General features: G+C 38.3%; 1 protein-coding gene across 3 annotated transcripts in view; it reads left to right on the forward strand.

The window, feature by feature from the left end:
• MYPN (myopalladin) overlaps positions 1–20,134 on the forward strand; it is a 101,995-nt gene that overhangs the window by 66,456 nt on the left and 15,405 nt on the right. For all 3 annotated transcript variants that reach the window (XM_081075099.1, XM_081075098.1, XM_081075100.1), the window contains 5 exons: positions 250–366; positions 1,222–1,594; positions 7,638–8,216; positions 8,549–8,687; positions 19,258–19,479. In XM_081075099.1, the coding sequence (XP_080931225.1) occupies positions 250–366; positions 1,222–1,594; positions 7,638–8,216; positions 8,549–8,687; positions 19,258–19,479 (1,430 nt within the window). The remainder of the gene's footprint in view (positions 1–249; positions 367–1,221; positions 1,595–7,637; positions 8,217–8,548; positions 8,688–19,257; positions 19,480–20,134) is intronic.

Raw genomic sequence — 20,134 nt, forward strand, 5'->3', positions numbered from 1 at the left:
ATATATTATATTATATTATCATAAAATTATCTTGTTGATAGTCTGTCTACATGGAGTTATTTTTTCTGTGTCCTTTGACTCATTTAGCCTGCTAGTCAGTCAGTTCAATCAAATAATTGTTTTGATGAATTATTTTCAAACAATATAACAAGCTTCTTATATTGACCTTTATAGTATTAACATCTGATATCAGTAAATTCCATAATTCCATAATTAAGTCAGTAACCATTCTGTTTTACTGGCATTTAGAGGAGATTTGCACTTTGGTCATTGCTGAGGTATTTGCAGAAGACTCTGGGTGCTTCACATGTACTGCAAGCAACAAATACGGCACGGTGTCAAGCATTGCACAGCTAGATGTAAGAGGTAATGGCTCTTTAAATACCATAACGATTTAGACTATGACTTTGAATATGAATATGGAGAATTTGTATTATCCTACTTACTGCTTTTCACATGAAGTTAACTTGCCACTCCTAAGAAAATTTGAATCATTGAGGAAAGTGTTCTTGAACAATATCCAATTTTCAATTTCTTATTGCATTTATAACCACTTGAGGATGATGTTAGTTGTGGGTTTATCATATACGACCTTTATTATGTTGAGATATGTTCCCTCTGTTCCCACTTTGCTGTGAGTTTTTATCATAAATGGATGCTGGATTTTGTCAAATGCTTTTTCTGCATCTATTGATATAATCATATGATTTTTCACTTTGTTTATATGGTGTAATACATTAATTGATTTGCAGATATTAAACCAACCTTGAATACAAGGAATAAATCCCACTTGATTGTGGTGTATGATCTTTTTAATGTATTGCTCAATTTGGTTTGCCAATATTTTGCTGAGGATTTTGCATCTATGTTCATCAGAGATATCGGTCCATACTTTTTTTCTTGCTGTTTTGTTTTGTTTTGTAATGTCTTTGTCTGGTTTGGAGATTAGAGTAATGATGGTCTTGTAGAAAGAGCTTGGGATCCTCCCCTCCTCTTGAATATTTTGGAATAATTTGAAAAGAATGTTAATTCTTTTTTGAATGTTTGGTAAAATTCACTTGTTCTCACCATTCTTTAATGCCTCCAGATTATGTTCTCTGTTTCTGACAAGCATTTTCCCATTAGCACATTTACTTGGTTTGAACACATGCCCCAATTCGTGGTAACAACCCTATTTCAGACTTTGAGTAAAACTAACAGCTCAGGTTATTGTCCTTTCAGGAAATGAATACCTCAGAAATAACGGGTCTCTTCACTCAGCCAACTCCACCACCAATCTGGCTGCTATTGAGCAACAGCCTTCCCCACCCAACCCAGAGCCTCCTTCTGTGGAACCACCCCCTAAACCCAAACTCGAAGGGGTTCTGGTGAATCACAATGAGCCCCGGTCCAGCTCGAGGATTGGGCTTCGTGTGCACTTCAACCTGCCTGAAGATGACAAAGGAAGTGAAATGTCGTCTGAGGGTGGCATGGTGACCACCAACCAGACCAGGCCTGATTCTTTCTTGGAGAGATTCAATGGACAGGCAACAAAAATCCCTGAGCCTTCTTCACCTGTCAAAGAGCCCCCTCCAGTCCTGGCCAAACCCAAACTGTAAGTAAAAATTAGAATGGGTAACCAAGCGTGCCTGTGAGCTTCTCTGAGTCTTTCCTTCTTAAAAATTATCTAATAATCCCTATACTCTGTAATTTCATCTTTATATTTCCCATTTCTGCTTCAACTTAAGCTTTTGTAGTCATTATGGAGAATATATTTAATAGCTTTAGATAGTTCTTTGCTATGGCTAAGTATCCTGTAGAAACCACAGGTTTTCTAAAATATAATGGGTTGAAAGAAGAAGCCATGATTTTCAGACTCACCTCAGGAGCCTGATGTGGTTGTTCCCCTCACCCTCTAAAGAGCCACCATCAGAGATACGTTACAAGGTTTAATGTTCATCCATAGTAAAGCAAACACAGAACACGATACCACTATTATGTTCTGTTTCATCCACACATCAAAATGATGAAAATTGTGTTTACAATGACATAAACCTTAAAATAGCAACGTTAAAATCTGCAGTATCAGCACTTCCATCATGTATTGCTCAGTGCTGACCACAAGATGTTCGTTGCAAGCAATTCATCTTGTTTAGTTTTAGATTCTTCTCACTCCCACATAAGGCCAAATTAAGGACACAAAATTAAATGTTATGAAACATGCTTCTTAGAAAGTCACATCCAGAAATGTCTCTGTCCCCTCAAAGTTCTGCTAGTCCCAGGAAATAGGAACCCACTTAAAGTAAAAAGAAGGGAAAAGGTTATTGTAGGGATTTAGGCAGGAATGGTAAACAAAACAGCCAGGCCCTGCATGCAGAAGGAGAACTGGAAAGTTCAGAGCTATGATCATATGGTTAGTCCAGACTCCGCCTGCTGCTCAGTCTCTGTCTATCCCGAGAACCTCCTTGTTTCCACTTTGCATATTCACTCCATACTTCTTTCTTCAAAGACTCATCAATTTTTATTTGGGCCATCATGGCATGTCTCATTCTACATCACGGTCTGTGTCAAGTTCCATTGCTAACTAAATCATTCCCGGCAGCTCGATTCCAAATGCCAGCTGGTCCAGCCTAGTCAAATGCAGGGGATTTATGTTTGGAGGGAAGGAGGGTCAAATGGATCAAATCAGAACTATGTGTGGGGGCAGTTCTCAGAGAAGGGAGTTGTGAGAACAGGTAACCCAAAACAATCTCCTTGGGAATTGCCTCCTTTGTTGGGCCTCCTCTTACCCAAGGACTGTTTCCCTAGGGGCTATTAGGTATGTCAGTTAGGATTAGGTTTAGCTTCAGGCAGAAAACCCAAACTAACCGTAGGTTAAACACATGAAGGTTTGTTTTTCTCTCAAATAAAAGAATTAGATAGTCAGTCTGGGGCTGTCATGGTGGCTCCATAATCATTAAGAACACAGTCTTCTATCTTTCTGCTCTGCCATCTTTAGAGTCTTGGCCACTTCTCCCAGTCCCCTCATGGTCCAAGATGGCTGACGGTGGTCTAGTCATCACATCTGCATTTCAAGCAGCAGGAAGGACAAATGGGTAGAAGTCCTGATGGCAGACTCCTTTTAAGAAGCCTTCTTAGGTCTTACCCAAAATCGTCTGCTTATATGTCATTGGCCAGAACTTAATCACATGTTATATTAGCTGTAAAGAAGGCTGGGAAGTGTCATCTTTAGCTGCACTTTATTCCCGTTGCCCCCATGAATAAAATCTAGTAATTTCACAAAGGGGAAAATTAGGTAGTCAGCCAGCAGTATCTGCCACGTGAGACTCTCAATGAATTATACAAATTCTTTCTACTAAATTATGCAGTGACACTCTCTAAAAATCCAGTCCTCAGCATTACACAATTCTTTAATGTTTTTGCCTTTTTTTACGTTTCTCTTAATTATGTATATATAGGTTTGTATTAGTATAGGTACGTGTGTATGTGTATACACACACACACACACACACACACACTTTGTGAATCCACATGCCTACAACCTTATCTTACTGGTTTTAATCTTTTAGGTTTTTTCATTAAAATACTTTGACTCTCTGAATAATCTTTTTGAGGGTACAGTTTTCTGCTTGTTCCTTCAAATTTGCCATTCCTATGAACAATAGATATAATTCTTATAGATCTTAAAACTGCAACAGAAAGGGAAACTGTCATTTTTAAACACTGTTATCATCAAAGCCTAGATAATTCAGACTTTGAATTTCCCACTTGCATATCAAGCTGTCTAGGTCAGGGATTCTTCATCCTGACTACACTCTAGAATAAAATGTAGAACTTTTAAAAAATATTTATGCCTTCCATCCCAATTGAACCAGACCCTCTCCACAGATTCTTTTAATGTGCAGCCAGGTTGGAAACTACAAGTCTAGAGTTGGACAATCTGAGTTACAACCTTTATCAGCCCACCCTAATCCCTCACACAGCCCTCCACATCCAGAAAAAAACAGTAATTAACATTTAAAGTAAGTAATATGTCAGACAATAATCAGAACGTACTAAGAAAGCCTATACTTTGGGGACAAGCAGTGGTTCTCTATCCTGGATGGATGCATGCAAGAATCACCTAGAGCCTTGCTACTTACAGCATTGGTTTCACCTGAGAGCTTGATAAACTGCAGAGTCTCAGGCCCCACTCCAGACCTACTGAATCAGAAGCTCTGGGGCTGGGGCTCAAAAATCTGTGTTTTAGCAAGAGCCTCTAGAGAATTCTGAGGCTCACAAAAGTTTAAGAATCACTGACCTACATTTTAAAAGATAATAATACCTATGCCTGGATTCTTTCCCAGGACAATTGACTCTCTGGGCAGTGATGCCTGAATCAGTGAGATTTGTCTTTTATGCTGTTCTAGTGAGTCTAATGTGCAGCCAGCACGGTAACCACTGCTAAAATCACAGCTAAAAGCTGATCGCACAGATATATTTACTAAGAAGTAGTTATCCTAATCAGTGATGTGCTGGCAAATGTCTTAACAATGGACAGAGGTGGGGAAGCCCTGATCTGTAGCATTTGCAAATTTCCTCCCACCGTGGCTGATTCCAAGCTACTAAAGAAAGGTCATTAAACTGGGAATAGGGTGAGACATGCACAGTCGGCACTCCAGAGCCATCCAGAGCTGGCTCCAGCACACACTGCTTGAAATTGTTGTTGCCAAAATTGTTTTCAGAAGTACTTGATACAGTATCCCAAGTTCGTTTCATGTTTGTTATTGATATTTCTTCTTGACAGGATTCAAAATCCTTAAGAAATTCTTTTGTATTCCAGAGATCCCAAGAAGCATTCTTAGAATTCTGAAGCTGATTTTCATTCTTACAAATCTTGAAATTGACATTTGTAGTTCAGAAACTAAAAAATATAATAGTCACCATTGACTGACCACTTAGATGTTTTTGGCGATTTATTTATCAATACTCATAACAACATGAAGAGATATTAATTACTCCTATTTTACTTAAAAGGAAATTGGGATCAGAAATGTCTAGAAACTACCCGAAGCCACACAAATAATTTAGAACCTAAGTCTGTGAGTCCATAGAGCCCTATTCTTGAGCATAATGCTTAAGTTGTGGCAAAAGAGGAGGTATTTTTGGTAACCCAAGAGTGCTGATAAATCTGCAGAAAGAAAGCTTGGGTATAAACCTGATTTTAGAAATCCTTACAGCAAGAAGAAATGAATAACTGAGTTTATAGCAATTTATGACAGACTGTTACTTTGAATTAGAGGGGTTATTCATGATTTTAGAACTGGTATGCTTAGTAATTAATCTTCCCTTCTTTTGTTCTTGTATTAGTTTGTATCTTCATTATTAAAAAGTTCCATATGTTAGCTGTAAATAACTACTGGTTATCTGTGTTATATGTATATATAGTAAGATTTTTGAGCCCTGAATAGCTCATACTATCTCAGGAGTATTTTATCTCCTACAGTATTTAGTAAAATAGACATATAAAAAATTTCAATAAAAGTTCATTAAATAATGGAATTGACACCTTGTAATGAATAAGGGAATCCAAACAGCTGTTTTAAATCCCTTCTGAAACAAGATAGAGTTTAATAAAATAAAAATAAAATACAACTGTTCAAACAAAAAGAGACATTATACTCAAATAAACTCTTCCAGAATCTTAGACAATCAAAACAATGTGACACTGAATCTCATGTATTATGTTTAAGTAATACAATACACTGCATTAAATGATCAAGACTAACATGCCATTTGAATCTTACTTAAAGTAGAAAAAATGGTTCTTAGTTTTCATTCAGTGGGAACTAAAGGAAAATAAGAATCAATCAATACCAAATAACTTCCTGGCCCCTTTTTATCATCCTTCTCTTTCTGAGATTACTTACCTTTCGTATACTACTTTTTCTACTTCCATAACCATAATAAAATATTTATGCAATGTCATCAGATTAAAATTTATTCAGACTACAAACAAACATGTCCTGAAAACTACACACCATTACCCTTAAGCCGTCACAGAATGTGAACTGTCCATTATCTACACACCATTATCCTTAAGCAGTCACAGAATGTGAACTGTAGAGTATAAGGTCCACTACAAATTTAAAGCTTTTGTATTTTCATGACTTTGGGAAAGTCAACACCAGCAGAAGCAATGTTAATTGTATATATTTTTCTAAGGATAATCTAACAAAATATTTTTTCTTCTCTTAATTGCTGAATCTTTCATCTATGATGAAATGAAAGGGTTTAATTAATTTTTAATTATATTACTTTATTCTCTCAGCTTAAACACTCATTTCTATAAAGGAAGAAGAGGAGAAGAAAGTTACTATGGGTAGTATTCCTGAATTTTTAGTTTAATTCAAGACAAGAGTTTTCATAGATGAACAAAGGATTGCACAGTATATAGCATCTGACAGCAGTAATGAAAGTGGAGATGGGTTTCTATTTTGAGAAGTCACTTTTCCATATATTGTATATCAGAACTGTTAACGAAGGAACGAGAAGAGGTCTTAAACTCCAAGAATTAAGAAAAATCAAGGTTTGGAGAACCTTCGGGTTCAATATTATTGGCTGTTGGTGTTGACTTTCCTGACAGTAGACAAATACAAAACCTTTCATTTTTCATAGATCCCACATTCAACAGATCACCTTCTATGTTGCAGAAGCAACCTGTATTTCTGAGGAACATAAAAGCATGGTGGCCCGAGGCCACCTAAGGTTGGTATGGATCTTCCTATGGTTCCTCATTCGAGAAGAGATTCTCCTAAACAGCAAAGTCTGACACCCCTGATAACTTTGTGCAAATATATGATTTTTAGACATTTTTATTCTTAAAAAATAACTGGTTTACTAGGAGAAATTAAATCGACTGTGGGACTTCAGGCAAATCATGTAATGCTTCTGTGACTCAGGTCCCTAGAAATGGAGAAACTCCTCCCAGTTTGATCTTCTTTTTCCTGTTAGAAACAAGAGAAGTCTAACTAGGGAAGCATATAATTTATCATTCAAACCATGACATTTATTTAGAGTGAAAGAGCACTAGTAATAAATATGCCAGGAAAACAAGAATAAGCCAGGACAGTCTAGGATGAATTGGGACATATGGCCACCTTATCTATAAAGCTTTCTCATTCTCAGGGGAGGATGACATCCAGCTGCTTTGTTAAGATTAGCACATTGGCTTGGAGAACTCAGCCCCATTCAGTGACTCACATGAGGGTGTAACCCGGTGCCTTCTGTCCCGAAGCTGAGATACTGTCTGCTCATCTGAGAACTTTGAGCACTTCCAAGAAGACCATTGTTCCTATTTCTTTTTTCTAAATTATACACATTGAAATCAGGCTGCTATATTGCACAACTCCAGGGTCACAACACAAATCCTACGATGCGAATGATGCCTCTCAGAGTTACGCATCGCAGTGGCTTTTTCCCTTCTCACTGACAACAAACAGGTTTAGAAAGGAGACAAACAACTCCCAAGGAATTGATGAGCTGATTTCTGGCAACTCTGGTTGTGTGTTCTTAATCAGCATAACATTATAATAAACAGCCCGCCTGGACATTTTCTAAAGGGTGAGGCCGATGGTGACCATTTTCCTTCTCTCTTCTCATTCTTGTTTTGTGTGCAGCGATTCCAGTCAGCTACAGCAGCTTCACAACCAAGTCTTACTGGAACAACAGCAGTTGCAAAATCCATCTCCTTCATCTCCTAAGGAGTTTCCTTTCAACATGAGTGTTTTGAACTCCACTGCTCCCCCCGCAGTGACAATGTCCAGCAAAGCTGTGAAGGCCCCTTCACCCCAGACGTTCAGCTTGGCCCGGCCAAAGCATTTCTTCCCCTCCACAAACACCACCGCGTCCCCTTCCAGCTCTCCAGTGTTCACCCTGAGCAGCACTCCTCAAGCCATTCAGAGGACAGTGAGCAAAGAAAGCCTGCTAGTTTCTCACCCCTCCATGCAAACCAAATCTCTAGGAGGTTCCGTCCAAAACGAGCTACCTGCTCCAGGTTCAGTAGAGCCAGCACAACCGCCACTCACGTTTTCCATCTCGGGCGGAAACCAGTTTCAGCCTCGCTGTGTGTCCCCAGCTCCCGTCTCTCCCACCAGCCGGATTCAAAACCCTGTGGCTTTCCTCAGCTCTGTCCTGCCTTCTCTCCCTGCCATCCCGCCCACTAATGCCATGGGGCTGCCGAGAAGTGCGCCATCCACGTAAGTGTCACTAAAGTTTCTTAATGTAAAAGATGTCAGTTAAGAAGGGACACATGCATAAAATACTTGCTCTGGGACAGGACCCTCATTTAGTGGATTCCTAAATAATCCTCTCTCTTAGACACAAAATGGGTATCGAACACCTTTGGACAAAGGGCATGATTACTTAATTTTTAGTAACTTAAATACTGATTATTTTGCGCACAAAATGCCCTCCATAAGTGCCCAAGGAACGCTGGTGTCTGTTCGCCATTTCAACCACTCTGATTTCTAGGATGCTGTACATTGGCCTGTGCTTTTCATGGGTGTGTCAGTATGAATTTATTTTACAGGCCATCCCAGGGACTAATGAAGAAAAATACAAAGTTTTCCCAGCCCGTGAATGATGATTACATTCGTGAAACTAAGAATGCAGTGATTCTAGACTTGGGGAAAAAAATGAATTTCAGTGATGTCAGATCAAACCAGCAGGTAAGATTGTTGGTTTCAGACGGTTTATTGGAATTTCATTGTAAGGAATATAATTTTGCTTAATTCAGTCCTTCTTTGGGTGCTCAGCTCATCTGACTTCACTGAGGTTGACCCTGCAGTCTTGGAAGTCAGAGCACAGATTAACCAAGGGTCACGCAGGAAACTCGTCCACATGGATTTTAAGTTTTTGATTACCCAAGTAGTTAACTCTGTTTACCTGTCTACATTTGTTTACCTAGAACAGAATATGTTAAAGAAGGAGAGAGCAACATAGTCTGTTGTCCATTCCAGCAATCCTCAGCTCAGTATTGCCAAATCCTATCACATCTTTGAGATATTTCCCTTGAGGTAACCTAGACTTTAAGGAACTGGGTTCCAAGCTGTCCTTCATGTGGCTCCTTCAATCTAATGGGACTGGAGGTCTGCTCACCATTTCCTCTCAATCTTTACATTAGACCGAAGCATGTGAAACAGCTGTTACACAATATCCTGTGGATCAACCTGTACAAATTCTTGCTTACTAGTCAGTGTTTACACTGAAAGAGAAAGAGGAAAGCCATATGTCAACATCAAATAAAAGAAAGATAGACTGAGTATTTTCTTATTTGAGTCATTTATTTTTGTATTTCATAAGGTGTTTTTTTTCTTAATGCAGGTTTACATTTTAATAATCTAATTCTTGATTTATTTCCCAAGGTGGGAACTAATATAATCTATTTTGAAATATAACATAAAATTTCAGTTAAAACTATATTCCAAATATTGTGGAATTTGTGACTTAAGTGTTGGAAATAAGGCTCCAAATCCCCCTGACCATATGCTGTTTTCCTTAGCGTTTGTCTCTTATTTCGAGTGGAACCATGTACATATAATATTTTACAATTGTATTATATGTTGGGCAGTGTTTACTGAGTAGATTCTTTTGAAAATGTGCTACATAAACCTTTTTAAAATTGACTTTAAATTATTGAATTGAAGCAGAATATTTAAGCTTGTCATAACTGAGTATACATCTCATTATTATTTCACCAAATTACACATATTTCGGGGAGGTAAATACCAAGGCAGTTACTCTTCTCTCCCACCTTCTAGATAGAGAAACTGAGGCATGGTTGTCTAACTGTTAGTGGTGGAACTAGAACTAGAGCCTTGGTCTCCAGGACACTTTCACATGTTCCCTGAAACTCTGCAGCCTTTTTCAGTTTTATGACAACAATTACTTTCACGCCTCATAAATGTTGCTGTCTAATGCAAATTTGTTTTCTTTTAACACTGTCATCCATTTGTGGTTCTTAATCCTCCTAAGTGTCATTGAAATCAGAGGTATCAGCCCATGTCTTTGTATAACTCTGAGAGGGAGCAATTAGAACACTGTAAAAATGGTACCAGGTGAGCACAGGAGCTGTTTGATTTTATTTTCACAGTTAGTTTATAAGTAGGTCCATGCTAGTCCATTGCCCAACTCAGGAGAAAATAGCATTTTTCTCTTAATTGCCTGAAATATGAGTACGTGTAAACATGAACTTCCATTAGTTGAGTATCAAAAACCCAGTAGAACTCTTTATTAAACCTCCATCATGAATCAACTTCAGGGTTAATAGCAGGGACTCAGCGTGGTCTCAAAAACATCTGTCTTCTCTTTCTGAATATCTGTGACATGAATCAGTATTCTTCTGATAATTATCATGGTAGATTAGTTACAGAATTGGTCTTAGACTACACTCTGTGCTTTAGATAATGAAAGCCAAGCCGCATACATGCAAGTGCAATTCAGGAAACTAAGGAGCCGTCTGAGCTAGGATGCTTGCATTAAATTGATAAATGCTTGTTCTGAGGAAGTTTTGAGAAAGAAAGTGATGACCATGTTATAATATTGTTTTGTTCATTGCTACTTTGGGAAATGATAGTGCAAATGTCATGAGGAACTGTCTAAAAGGTATGGTGGCCCATTAATGAAGTTAAGGAGAAAATTTGCTTAGAAAAGTGGAGAACCATCATAAGAAACGCTTGTGTATTGATAGCCATCTGTACCTGCAATCTGGGGATACAGGAGTCAAAATGGTTTTTTTTCTGACTCCTATATTGGCCTATTCATAAGAGGGAGAAGCAAGTGATTTCTCCTGAAGAGTATGCTTTGTTGGGGGGGTGTTGCTTTAAAAACTTTTAGATCCAGAAAACTGGACTCTCTTGCCCTATTTTATTCCTAAATAAATGAAGAATACCATGTCTCTCCGAAAATAAGACCAAGCCGTACAATCAGCTCTAATGCGTCTTTTGGAACAAAAATATAAGACCGGGTATTATATTATCTTATATCATATTATATTATATAAGACCCGGTCTTATATTATACTAATATTAGTATAAGACCGGGTCTTATATAAAATATTAGAGCTGATTGTCCAGCTAGGTCTTATTTTCGGGGAAACTCGATAGTAACTCTCTTGGAACATTTGTGTGGTCTAGCATTACCACATTCATTATGCTGAGCATGAAAAGAAATCAGAAGTCTTTGAACAATGAATATTATTGGCTATAAACAATTTCCTCCTCAGAACTCAAACTTCTCAAATATTTTTTAGAAAATGGGTTTCCTTTGATATATGTATCACTTTTATTTCTGTCATAATATTCCAGCATTTATCCTCGAATTCATTTTAAATGATATTTCTAATTAGCTATTAACATTTGCTTGTTGGTTCTTAGAACTTTGTGCAATACAAAGGTGTCATCAGATGTTCATATTTATTCAGACGTTCATATTTATTAAAATGTTTAGCTTTCTGAACTGACAACAAAGTTTCTTTGGGTTGAGGGTAAGCCAAGAGAGAGGTGCCCAGTTTCAAGATTTTAGGCTGTATGATTTATTTTGAAGGATATCATTCACCTTCAGTAGGTCTTCACTGGACATCAATAAAACTTAAATGGTTTAGGTTAGCAGGGTGAATTCTGAGAGTCCAAGGAACCCAGGATCACAAAATATAATGGAGGCTTCATGACTAATATTCTAATTCACAAATGACTTTGCATGATGCTCTCCACCCAGTGACTATTTATGGGTTGCTAATTTCTAAATCTACACACACACACACACACACACACACACACTCTTAATGTATTATTTCAACTGTCCTCCTTGACCTCATTTCTCTCGAAACCTTCCCATTTCTTTAGTCTGTTCCTTCCTCCCTTTAAAAATTCGTGCTTCTTTAACACTGTCTGCAGTTCCTAGATACTGGCCTGTATGACAGAGGAAAAAAGAATAAGTGCCTAATTCTTGCTCTACCTTTTGTTCCTCTAACCTCTTTCTTCTCTCAGATGCTTAATCATTTCCTCTATTTAAATCTGACCTTTTTCATATCTTACCATGAATTCTTTACAAAAACCTCTTTTGTGAGCAAATAGGCTTGCCATCCTATCCTTTTCTAATAAGAATTCCACATAGCCACTGGCCTCAGGTTGCCTACCTGGGGCACTGTAGGATCCTGGATGCTGGGACAGAGAAGTGTTCTCATGTCTCTGCCACGGGCCCAGCCAGGAATCACCAATTACAAGCTCTCTGGGAGCTGGGATTGGGGGTGTCTTGTTCGTTGCTGCACCCCTGTTATGTCTGGCACAGAGTTGGTACTCAGTGAATATTTGCTGAATTAACATACAACAATGGGATTTACATTAGTTTCAGATAGGATAATGAAACTCTTGACCAAGTAGAAAATTTTGGATTTGTTGCATATGTATAGAAAATAACCCATCTGGCTACATAGACTCTGATTATACCTAATTGTGGATACTACCCACTATGGTAGCAATTTTAATCAACTGATTAAAAAAATGAAAACTTGGGGCTGGCCCGGTGGCTAAGGCAGTTAGAGCTCCATGCTCCTAACTCCGAAGGCTGCCAGTTCGATTCCCACATGGGCCAGTGGGCTCTCAACCACAAGGTTGCCGGTTCATGTCCTGCACAAGGACGGCAACTGGACATGGAGCTGAGCTGCGCCCTCCACAACTAAGACTGACAGGACAACAACTTGACTAGGAAAAAAGTCCTGGAAGTACACACTGCTCCCCAATAAAGTCCTGTTTCCCTTCCCCAATAAAATCTTAAAAAAAAAAAAAAAGAAAATGAAAACTTTTCAAAACACACTGAAATTACACACAACAACAACAAAAAAAAAACACACGCTGAAATTAAGCAAAACTGGTGTTACCGAACATTTACATATACTATAATAAATCTGTGCAGCTTTTAGTAATTACTTAATCTTAAGGAAAACTTTTAAATTTAAAGTATTTTTATGCAACCTCCTTGAAGTCTCTGTTTTACAGAATGTTGTATCCCCAGTGCCTATCACAGTATTAGCACATAGTAGGTGCTTACTAAGAATTTGGCAGCAAGGTCAGGAAGTAGGTGATGAAGCCTGGTTATCTCTATTGGAGGTAGCTTGTAATTATTAGATAAATAGTAAAAAGAAAAAAATCCTCTATATATGTTAACCTCTAAGTTTATCTAAAAATCTTTCATCCACTGGCAATACTATGGCTCTCCCTGGGACAAAGGAGAATACTTTCTTTAACACATAAGACTTTCCTTAGAGAACATTATACAGAGTTGGTTGGGAACCCTTTGAGCAGGCTCCTCCAGCTGGCTTGATCGTCTCTGATTATTTGCCCCTGAAGCCCAGACTCGGAACCCAGAAGAGAGGAAGCCAGTGGTGAGCTCAAGGCAGTGAGTGTCAGGTGATGTCCCACGTCTTAGCAATGCCCCATCTGATTGGGATGTGTCATTACACTGTGGTTCTCAATAGAAGGAAAGCACTCTCCACCACTCTGCCAATTTGAAGAAAATTTCTGCAGATGTGTTCAAAAAAATCAAATGTTTCAAGTTGTCAAATTATCAGCCTTAAGAGGATTATTTTTAAAGAAAAAAGGAATTAGATTTTTCAAGTGGCATATTCTTCTGAAATTATTTTTAAGCTTTTTGTTTTCTTTTAATAGAGCAACTGAAATTCTATGAAATTCATTTTCACTTAAGGACTCGAACATAAGCCTGGAAAGGATGGGTCACATAATATGGATTTGACTGGCATACACGCCAGATTTACGCAGAAAAAAAATTCTCTCCTTTGAGCACAGACATTACCTACGACCAGCTGATCCAGAAACTCCTGCTTTTACTCACAAAGGGGACCAGGCAAGGGAAAATGGAGAACACAATATAAATCCAGTCCTGGAAATTCAAAGTGCCCATCCACCACCAGTGGGTCAGTCGTGCAACCTTTTTACAGAATAGTGCAAAGCACCTTTAAATTTAACGTAACCACATTATTTGTGTTTGCAAATGTCCTTACAAAACCTGAGTCCCATCATTCATAACTTGGAACGACAACCTTGATTTATGTGTAATGGGGTAGTTACCCTTGGGATGACCAACTCTTCGTTGCAAAAGCACTACAAGAAAAAAAAAAAAAGCAAACAACCTCAAAAAAACAAAAAAACAAATGTGAACTCCCGGTTTGGGGTGCTGTGAATCTTTGTTAACATCTCCGATGTAAAGGTTCAGTGCTTTGGTAACAAGCCACATACCCCTGCCACACAGTTGTATGGTTTACTTGTTCCTGAGGTTTGGCTTCCCAAATATTTTATGAAATCTTTCATGGAAACTCCTTGACCTATAGTATTCTTATTTAGTTGCCCATCTGCAATTTATACATTATTATCATATAACTGGTACATTAAACAGGTACATCTAAAAAGAATTTTTCCCCCCTTGTTCCTTTAAATTTATCTAATGGGGCTAATTCTTCTCCTGCTCCTGCTGCTAGCGATCTCAAATGTGAGGCAATCTCAAAACCATTTTGACCACTTTTAGTTCATATCAGGTTCTATGGTTACTTTTTTGCAAAATACAATCTTGATCCAGCAATACAAAATTTCCAGTCCTTGCAACCAACTCCAGTCCTTGTTCAAAATTTAAACCCCACACACAAACACCCCCATCCTCACCCCACACCCCAGGGACTGCTACAAGCTACAAACCTAAAGAGCCAGGAAGGGAAGTGTGACCAGCTTCTCTCTTTTTTGCTCTCTCCTCCCCCACTTTTTCTATCTGCTGTCCCTGACTCCTTCCTTTCCCAACCGTGAAGGGACAACAGCTGACTGACTCCACACTGGTTTTGCATTGTTTGTGGCCCACGTGCGCATGATGAGAACCATCACAGACCCTTTGCCCTCACACAGTGCAAGAGTGCAGACCACTCAAAGCTGCCTTCAGCTTGCCCAGCAACAAAAAGCCACCTCGTTCCTTACTCTAGATTTCTTATACAGGAGTCAGATACCAACCCACTATACGAACACAGCAAGCTCTCTAAATGGGCCCGTTTAATCTTCCTTGCAGACTTGAGGTGAAAGGCAGGTACCCTGGGGCTAGAGGTAGAGGTAGGTGACACTCAGACATTAATACCTCTTTCCAAAGTCTCACTGGATCTTCTCCCTCCAAACTCTTGTGTATCTCTGATGGAGGTGAAGACTTTAAATCATCTAATCTATCTTTAAACACCTGCTTTGAAATTTCTAGAGAATAGTTTGTGCCCCAACTCACTTGTTTTCTGATATTTAGCCCATCCTAGTGCTTCAGTAGAAGCTTCTAGTTAAAATCTGTTTACAACTATATGCTCAGTACATAGTTACAAATAGTACTTTTTAGATAACTCATTTTGAGTGTTCTGTTTTGGTCACCTCCCAATTTGTAGTACTGGTAAAATAATAAATATAAAACCAATATCTGTATGTTTACAGTAAAACAAAATGTGCATATTTTCATCATATTGCTTCTATAGTTCCTTGGGTGAAATCAATTTAAACACTTAAAATTCTGTAAAATCAGGCCCCAACATGATAAAATCAAGTGCCTAAAATTCGTTGTTTGGAATACATGGAGACAATGTGGTATTTATATTCTCAGGCAGACAAATAAGCCACATATATCACCCGTTGTGTTCCTGAAGAATAGGTATAATCATAATTTACCACCATGTACAATAACACTTCTGTGGAAAATTTAGTTCATTCTCTCAAAATAGGATTTCAGAAATTCATTTCCCTGTATAACTCTGACAATGTAATTAGGGAACTCACCTGCCCTCACTGGTCAGGCAGTAGAAGCTTGAGAGAAGGTTCTTTCGCTTGGAACAAGGATTCCATTAAAATAGTGACTATGTCACCAGAGGCTCACAGGAATGTCCACGAGAGGACTCAACCTGGAGCAGCAGTGTCAGGGTTCTTGTCTTAGTGCAAAAAAGAATTCAAGGGCGAGACAGAAGCAGGAAAGCGGAAATGCCAGCAAACTCCGAGAACAAGTCTCCAGGAGGAAGTCATGATCAGAGGATTTTATCCCTCCGGGGGCGGGAATTGGTGACTTTCCATTGATGTGGTTGATTTGTTTCCTCCCCCTAGGCGGGACCCTACCTTTTCTGAGTTTTCTTCCTTACTTGGTTCCTCCGGAATGGTCATGTCGTCAGATGCATGATGGGAGTTAGAGTAACTGCAATGCAAATAACATTAAAATTAGCTAAAGATCAGGTTCCAGGCCATAGGGATTAAACCTTGATGGGTGAAACTGGTTCTTGTTTTTCTCCAGCTGCAGGTACTGGATACAGTTACTTACTACTTGTGTAACCAGTGAGGCACCTCACGCTGTATGGTAGAGGGGGTTGTCCATTTCCTAGGCTACCTATCCTGCCTCAGCCAGAGGTGATTTGGGATGGATTTGGAATCTGGGGACTTAAATGAAACAAGAAGCCATAGAAGGCCAAGACTTCCTGCCACTCTCACAAAAAATATGGGGTTTCCTGAACTCTAGGATGTGGGTGTGAAGTTTAAGGATTATGTGAGTTATTCCTTTTGAATGTAATTTTTAAAATAATAAAGCTACTATTTAGCACCTACCTCACATGGTAAGAGAATAAAACAATGCACTGGTTTTATTCCTCAGTATCCCAGAAAATAAATTTGTTAAAAGGAAAAATAATATTAACTTAGAAACATGAATGCAAGTCAACAAAGAAGAAAAATATATTGCTCACGTGATTTTAAACTGGCAAGAGTAGGAAATGCTTCAAATTTGTTGGATCATTTAATGTATTTATGGAAAAGATAATCATTGTGAAGTATTAGGTTGAATCATATGAAATTTCTGATATTCTACCATTTTGACCTACAAGAATGGCAGTTTCATAAACTTCAACCTCGTAGGTGGATAGTTGGAAGCTTTAATTATTAGCTTTTTAAAAAGTTCTATAATGTAGAAAATAGTCTTAATACTTCTAAACTAAATTAGGTTTCAAATTAGTAGAAGTGAACAATTTTTTAGTTTAATTGATTTGAATTATCTGATTAAAAATTATAAGCTTAATTGGAGATTAATCATTTTTTTCTACCTGAAAGAGTTGTGGATTTGTTTTGCTTACCTACTTTGAGAGTGGCCGAGAAGGGCGAATTTAAAATTGGTTCCAAGAATTTTAATTCAAGAAACATTTGGTTTCTGTGTTTCCTAAGTTCTAATTCTACACAAATTCAAGTGATAATATGTATAAAACAATAACTAGAGGGCATGAGTAATGTGATTTAATAGCTTCAAAACACGAGTCCTAAACTCAATTACTCTGCCTATGGCTAGGAGCAGATGCATATCAGCCATGTGCTTCCAAATGCCATTTGATCCTAGTGCCATCTCCATGAAGCCCACCTAAATTTTAAAATTATGGTTAACTAGAGTCACAAATTTAACCAAAGGTCTCACTCTCATCCCAACACGCTCCAGATTCCTCAAAGATGCTGTAGTGTTGGAACAAGTGATTGCCCTTTTATGTATTCATTCATTCTTCAGATACTCACTGGGCACCTGCCATGAGGCGGGCATTCACTATTCCAGATGCTGTTGATACAGCAGGAAGCAAGATAAACCAGATCTCTGTTCTTGAGGAACTAACCTTCTAATGTTTAGAGATATTAAATCATTCAATCAATAACAAACAAACAAGAAAAATACTAGATAGCAACCAGTACTATGTAAAGAATTAGAATAGGGAATTACTTTAGATGAAGTGGGCTGGGAAGGCTGCTTTGAAGAGGTGACATTTAAGTGTCATAAACTATGGCAGGGAGAAGGAGTGAGGAATTCAGGATAAGTCCTAAATTTAGGGTTTAACTTGGTACACTCAAAGTGTGGTCTGAGGACCTGTGGCAGTGTGCAAACTATCTCCTCTCCAAATTGAGATAAGTACAGAAATTGAAAATAACCGTTTTTATATAATTTTTATAGCAATTTGACAAATTTTATGTCTGCTGAATATAAAAATTTTACGTGCTTTTAAATTTTCACTTTTCTCGTAATTCATGTTTATTTTATTTTACAAAAGTAGAGGTTGGAAATTTTTAGAAACCCGGGTTTCACCATAGATAGTGTGAGGAAACCCTGGCTTAACCACTCAATCAAGTGGACGATGAATAGTGGTGCCATTTCCTGAGATGGGGAAGAGCAGGGTAGGAGCATCTCAGGGTGACAGAAATCAAGTGGGCATTGTTTGGATCATGCTAAGTTTGAAATGCCTATTAGGAACCCAAGCCATGATGTAAAGTAGATCATCGAGTAGATGAATTCTGGAGAAAGGCCAGGTTCAGAAACATGGATTTGAAGCCATTAACATACAGAAGGTATCTGAAGCTATGAGACTGGATGAGATCACTGACCTGGGGTTAGGAGCTAGCAAAGGAGACTGATAAGATGCAGCTAGATAGAGAGAAGGAAAACTAGTATGGTGTCATGAAAACCAACAGAAGAAAATGTTTCAAAAAGGAGAAAGTAGCCATCTGTCTCTAATGCTGCTTAGAAGTCAGGTAAGGTAAGAACAGATAAGTAACAACTGGATTTGGCAAATTTGAAGATGCTGACAATAGTAATGTCAGTGAAAGAGAGAATACAAGCCTAACTAGAGTAGGTTAGCAAGAAAATAGGTGACAAGAAAATGACCTGTAACAATAGAAAATTGTTTCAAATATTTTTTTAGTGTGTGAAGGGAGCAGAGAGATGCAATGAAGGTGGGTGTGGAGTCAGGGGTGATTTATTCAAGACAGGTTTTCCTCAAGTATGCAGATGGGAATGTCCGGTGGAGATAAGAAGTTGGTGATGCAGGCATACATCAGAATGCAGTTCAGAATAGCTTTGCCAAAATACCGTATAGGCAGTTCTACATATTGAAATGGACATTAATAGTAGTTGTGGAAATTACATTCCATCTTCATTCCATTCCCTACAGGATTCTACTGGGGCTCCATGCTCAAGGTGAGGAATCAGGATTCACTAAGGCAATTTGGGATTATAGTAGAGACACTGAAATCTCCTTTAGTGCGCCATGGTGAGGAACTGGAAATGGAACATGCCTGGTTTATTGGGGTTCCATTATATAAATCTAACATCTGAATCTTAAAAAGTTGCATCTTTAATTTATACTGATAGATACCTTCTTCCTCACCCATAGAAATTGAAATTGAAACATGTTTACCATTTTAACAGGAGTACAAAATTTCAAGCTTTGAGCAGAGACTGATGAATGAAATAGAGTTTCGCTTGGAACGTACCCCTGTTGATGAATCAGATGATGAAATCCAACATGATGAGATCCCCACGGGCAAGTGTATTGCCCCCATCTTTGACAAAAGACTTAAGCACTTCCGGGTCACAGAAGGCTCTCCAGTCACATTCACCTGCAAAATTGTTGGGATTCCTGTTCCAAAGGTAGGGGGAAATCACCAGGCAGTTGGCCAACCAAAGAACAGAACTGTGGACAGTACCTTCAAGAAAGTCTTATCAGAATCTAGTGAAGTATCTAGAGGGAATAAAAACCAATACCAGAAAATTAACACAACCCAGATAATTTGACTAAAAAGAGACAGTCAGAAGTAGGATTGTTAAATAGTCAGGCCAAAAATAAATCAGATTAGTGGGTAGGTTAGAATTTTATTAAAAATTTAAAACAAACTTCTTAGTCATGATCCTCTGTTTTGGGCTGTTGATTCTCTCAGCCATCAAACTCACCAAATTGATATTTTTCTTTTTATTTAACATCTATTGAATATCCACAGTGTGCCTGTTGTACAAAGTGAGCTATATTTGTATCATTACTATTAGGTTGGTAAATGATGAAAATGTCATATCATTATCACCGGCTGCTGAAAAATCTTATGAGTCACCAGATTTTTTGGCAGTCAGCTGAGAGAAGGATTTACACCCGGTATGGCTGCAGCAGGAGATCTCTCCACTCTTCTTTCACAAACATTAGCATGGCATTATTATCTATGGTTAGGTAACCAGGAAATGTAGAGGGCAGCTGTACCCAGTACTTTATTCCCCTCTATCTTGAGAGATCTCCTTGATACATGCAGAACTTAGC

The sequence above is a fragment of the Rhinolophus hipposideros genome, assembly GCF_964194185.1.
Source record: "Rhinolophus hipposideros genome assembly, chromosome: 15".
Lineage (NCBI taxonomy): Eukaryota > Metazoa > Chordata > Mammalia > Chiroptera > Rhinolophidae > Rhinolophus > Rhinolophus hipposideros.